General features: G+C 35.8%; 1 protein-coding gene across 1 annotated transcript in view; it reads right to left on the bottom strand.

Annotated features, from left to right (window-relative positions):
* The window catches only part of LOC103590287 (exocyst complex component 1-like), a 15,439-nt gene extending 11,015 nt beyond the window's left edge, over positions 1-4,424 (bottom strand). Inside the window, exon 1 of the mRNA XM_008572495.1 lies at positions 4,297-4,424. Coding sequence (XP_008570717.1) covers positions 4,297-4,417 — 121 coding nt within the window. The 5' untranslated portion in view covers positions 4,418-4,424. The remainder of the gene's footprint in view (positions 1-4,296) is intronic.
* Between the last annotated feature and the right edge of the window lie 1,004 nt (positions 4,425-5,428).

The raw sequence follows: 5,428 nt of genomic DNA, 5'->3' as shown, positions 1-5,428 counted from the left end.
GGCCGTACAGCAGGACCATTTTAATTTTTTGAAGATATTGTAATGATATTATTTTTAATTTTAGTTTTCATTGTTCACTGCTAGTATATAGAAATACAGTTGATTTTTTTTTTTTTTTTCCTTTTTTGTCTTTTTTCGAGACCGGCAACGAATCGCAACCCTCAGTGTCGCGCCCGTACCGGACCGGGGACCGGCAATGGGATCGCAACCCTCGGTGTTGCGCCCGCACCTCGCTCAGCCAGTGAGCGGGAACTGGTCTGTATGTGGGATCCGAACCCTCGGCGGGAGCGCCACTGCGCTCCCAGGCGGCGCACTGTAGCAGTGCGCCACCGGGCCGGCCCAGGAAAGTCTATTTCATGTGTAACCAGTTAATAATGATTGTGGGTTGTTGATTTTAGAAATAATAATATCCCAACTCTAAAATCCAAGCTGCTGGCCCTTTTAGAACTAAAAATTAAGTCACAAGAAATGCAAGGACCCAAACAGGAGCTTCATCATTTCCATATTGTAGTTCCCACCTACAATTAACCTAATTTGGAGAATAAGAATATTTTATTTAAATTCTTCCATAGAGAAGCAAAATTAAAGTATATTTTTCTATCTTTAGGAGATAAAGAACAAGAATTTTAAAGTATAAAAATCTACTTTGGTATTAAAGGATTGTTCCCATTTCACAATCCTGATTGTAGATAAATGTTGTGATAAATTTTATAATATACATATTTTGTTTTTAGTAAAATGTACCTTTTATAAATCAATCCTATATTTCTTCTTTTCCTAATTTTTTAAAATAGAGAATAAGTGCATCAAATTAGAATTTCTCCAAGTGTATTCTCCTTTTGAACGCAAGATCCCTATGTTGTTGCAGAACCAAGTGTATTACTGTTTATTAAAGGGAATATTATAGGCTGTGAAAGGGAAGATGTTAAATTATTATATATCAAAACAGCCTTGAGTAAATCTGCAACTTGAAGGATAAAAAAGAATATGCATATAAACTATGCTTGGCTCTGTTTTATAACACATGCATAGCTGTTAGGATTATATTTTGGCCTTTGCAGTTGTTATTGTACTACTACTAACATCTTTAATTGGATGAAAACTTTTGAAAGCATTATCCTCTGTTTTTATTCTTACAAAACACTATGTATTAGTAGGATAATTTTTTTCTCAATTTAGAGCTGAAAACATTAAACTAACTTCTCCCTAGACAACACTATTGTCCACTGAAATAAAAACTTCGAAAGAAAGCTCTTTAGTTTATGTTCTCTGTCATTAAGATATGGGGAATTCACAAATTTAGCAGCAGTGGTTCCAAATGAATAATTTTAAATTGCTTTTAGCAACCTCCTTTTCTTATTGACTTATTCTTATTTAACACTCTTATTGTTAACATTCTTATTGTAAATGATTTGACAAAATTGTTAGATTCTTTGGTTCACAGAGAAGAAGTTCTGTTCTGGTAACAAAAAGTAATATGTTCAGAAAACTTATCCATACGATTTTCATAATTCTAGCAAATTTTATTTATTTTCAGATTAATAACTATGAATAGAAAATGTTTTTCTAAAAGTATGAGAATACTTAAAAATAATCTATATCTGAATATACCTGTAATTTTTAATTTATATACTATATAATACAATTTTTCATTATACATTAAATATACATACTTATTTTAATATATTTTATTTTTACTATAAATATGTATTTATACTATATACATATATACAAATATATTTCAATATATTTTTACATTAAATCTATTCTTCCTATATATTTTTAAAGTATAACCTTACGTTTTATTTTATTAATTTGGAATATAATTTCTATCCTAGTAAGTTTTTTTCCTAGTAAGGTTTTAACAGGGAGCACTGTGTGCAGTTATAGGTATTTTTATTTCCATTTCAGAAATGTCAACGCTGAGGCCAGAGAAACTAATTATCTTACCCCAAATTTCACAACTGGTAGGTGGGCAAAGCAGGGTGACATTTTACACCAGACCTCTCTGGTTCCAAGCATTCCAAGGTCGTCCTACTAGGCCCTGCTACTTCCCATTCAGTTTTGGCTAATGCTTCAATAGTGATTTCGAATCTCTCTGAATTTCTTTAATTTGTTTGCACTCTCGTCATTGCACATGACTTATTCCTTTTTAGTTCCTGCACATAATAGATCTCGTCCCTCCTTTAAGAAGAAGCTGTTTTCACCAGTGATAATGATGTTCTAGGCTAGGGGAAGCTCATCCCAGGGAGAAATGACCATGTAAACCCTGAGGTGGGAGGAGACTGAGGTCCCAGGATATCCCCAGTGTACATCCTGACAAACTACAGAGAGAGAAACTGAGCTTATGACATCTGATTTTTGACATAGTCCAGGTAAACACCAAGACTTAATGGTAAATCACATTTGTCTGGTCATGAGACCCCTTCAAAAGACAGACTCTGGTCAAATAAATAGAAAGTTTAACCATATTTAAATATATTTTCTTTAGTTTGAAGAATGGATGATGGAATTTGACTATCCTGGAGCCATAAGTCTCACAAATTTAGAACTGCTGGATTATAGGGTATAAAGAGGGAAATCTAAGTATGTGACTCTACTCCCTGATGGTGGCCAATATTCAAAGTATGGCGTTACCTGCCTCAGCAATTATGATGTGACCTGTTTGATTCATATCAGTGAAAATTTCTGATTAAAGCATGGTAAAAGATTTAGGACTGTCAAGCACCACACTGATTTGTTTTAAATTACTCTTCTGTTAAAGTGTATTTGTGGTTGTTATAAGGGGTGTTACATTTGATAAATCATATTTATCATGTGATATAGAAGAGAGTTGTGAAAAGTTAGTGAACTGATATGGCTACAACGTTAACTTTTATCTGGAATATTACAATATTGTCTTCTCTTCCTCATCTCTTAGGAGACCTTATTCCTTGCTTCTTACATGACAGAATCATTGAATCATTTTCAAACATTTAATTCTAGGGGACTTTTTTTTTCATGTCAGATAGAACAAGTTTAATTAATTATATAATTTGGAGGGGCACACTAAGATATATTTGGTTAATTAGATATATAAATTATTGTGATTATTTCATTTCTAATAAGTTTGTCTTTAAAAATACTCACATACCAATGTTATACAATGAGGAATTAGCTTTATAAAGTGGGAATAATGATAACAAAATTATTAAATTTCAATATTGGAATAAGCATCTTGTCTCATATATTTAGTAAAAATACTTTAAGATATGGTAATTTGGTGGTTAGGATACAATATAGTTTCTTACTTAAAGTTTAATTGACATTTTTCCATAATTTCTTTTTCTTGGGCTGATTAAGTTTTTTACATTGCTGATATGCCAAGTTCCCACACTTTGTATAGCATATTTTGCTAGATAAATATTATTATTGGGTAAATATTACTGTATTTATTAGAAATGGTAGAATTTAAAAAAAAATTCTCAGCACTTTCTTTAAAGATCTTTTACTTCCCTTACAGTACTCCCTCTTGATACCTTTAAAAAGTCCTTCTAAGCCAATTATTAGGAAGGAAATTAGAAAAAGTTGTTTTCTGGAAATAGTCATGTGCCTTAAAAAGGTAAGTCCATGATGAACAGTTGTTAAAGTTTCTAAGCTCTTTTCTCCTAAGTCCCTGAAAAGTATTAGAAATCATGGGTTGGAAAAAGGGAGTGCTGTATATTAAATTCAATAATGTCATAAACTTTTCTGCCTAAATTCAGCACAAAAATTACAGGTTAGGCAAAAGCCTATTCCTAGATTTAGACAATTTTCATGAATTTTAAAAACATGAGGGAAATACCTTTATTTTAGTTAAATAGTTTAGAGAACATCCCTTTCTTTCCTAGGATGAAGAGAGAGAACCCCAGGTTGTCCAGACTGGTTGGAAATACAGCTGTATAACTCAGTTCTCCAATGTATTTAAAAATATACAGAGAGCTCTCTGCATTTTTTTTAAAATGAGCTCTTACACAATAAAACTGCATGCCATGCAAGTGAATTAAATAAAAGATTGGAGACAAAATAATCAAATCGGGAGGAGTACATATCCAGTTTCATTTCTGAACTAACCAAAATATTCCTAATAGTTTTCTTTCATTTTAACACTTAAAAATTCTGTAGAATTCACATTCTAAAACCTAGCATAGTTAAGCTCTATCACAACAAGATACACGTGCTATATAGAAAAATAAATACAACAGAAATTTCCCTCTATCACCCCAGCATCTTTGGGTGGTTTGCCTTTTGAAATGATAACAGAAAAAAACAGATTACCTGACACACAGAGATAATACCTGTCCTGGACCGAGAACTCTATTTCAATAAACTCGTACAGATTCTGTGAGAGTGGCTTAAACAGTTTCTTCTCCAAGTCCTCCTTTACCAGTGATGACATTTCCTCCAGTTCCACCTGGCCTGGTACCTTGGTTCAAGCTCACTCTTTCTCTCCTTTTGCTCCCTAGATTTCTTGTTTGGGTTTGCAGCTCCTTGGTGAGTCCTGCCCACCTCCCAGGCTTCACTCTCTTAACTCCTCATTCCTGGCCAGAACCCAGGCTCCCGAGAGCACTCAGCGCCATCAGACCCCTCACTGCGGTATCTGCCCAGTGGCAGCAGCAGCAGCAGCAGCAGCCAAAACACAGCAGCAGCACTAGCCCCACTGACAGTCTTCAGCATCCAGCCCCAAGCAGGCTGCTCGCTGGAGCTCTCCTGTGGCTTGCTGATGGGGAGACGTATTTATGAACACGGACCAGTATCCAAAGATCTACTTGTGGAGTCCGCCAGTTATTCCAGGGTAGTAGCCTTTTCCCCTTTCACAGCACTGTGCAGAAAAAGACTACTACTTCAGCTTGATGCCATTATATAAATCAGCTGTCTGGCTATATTGATTGAAATCATCTTCCATTAAGAACTTTGCCATCATCGGCAAGAGCAAAGACATCTGTGCTTGCTTCTAACACTTCCAACAAATCTCTTTCCCTCTTTTCTTTCCCCTGCTGCAATGCATTTAGACCTTTGCTCATGAAAGTCTACACCAATCCCTGGGTCTAAATTATTTTTTAAACAGCAATTTTAAATGGACTCACTTTAATACTATTCCTCCACTTACAAACAAAAACGTATGACATATTGTCTGTGTCAGGCTAGGGCCCACAGACTCTTCAAACTTGTTGTACAGGCTGGGTCACAGACCCTTCACATGCCAGGCTGGAGCACCAGACCCCAGTTTCTGAGCTAGGTAATTGGGAAAGATCCTGGGAGCAGACGACAGGAGCTCAGTCCTCAGCTTCCTCAGCAGCAGTAGCGGTGGTCTCCTGGGGCATCCCAGTGGCCCTGACAGCAAGAGCTTGCAGCAACAGCCTCCAACAGCAGTAGCAGCCTCCCCGTGGCCTCCCCAGGGGTGGGGGCA

This window comes from Galeopterus variegatus, unplaced genomic scaffold (assembly GCF_000696425.1).
Source record: "Galeopterus variegatus unplaced genomic scaffold, G_variegatus-3.0.2 Scaffold793, whole genome shotgun sequence".
Classification (NCBI taxonomy): domain Eukaryota; kingdom Metazoa; phylum Chordata; class Mammalia; order Dermoptera; family Cynocephalidae; genus Galeopterus; species Galeopterus variegatus.
This window is presented reverse-complemented; position numbering and strand designations above follow the sequence as displayed.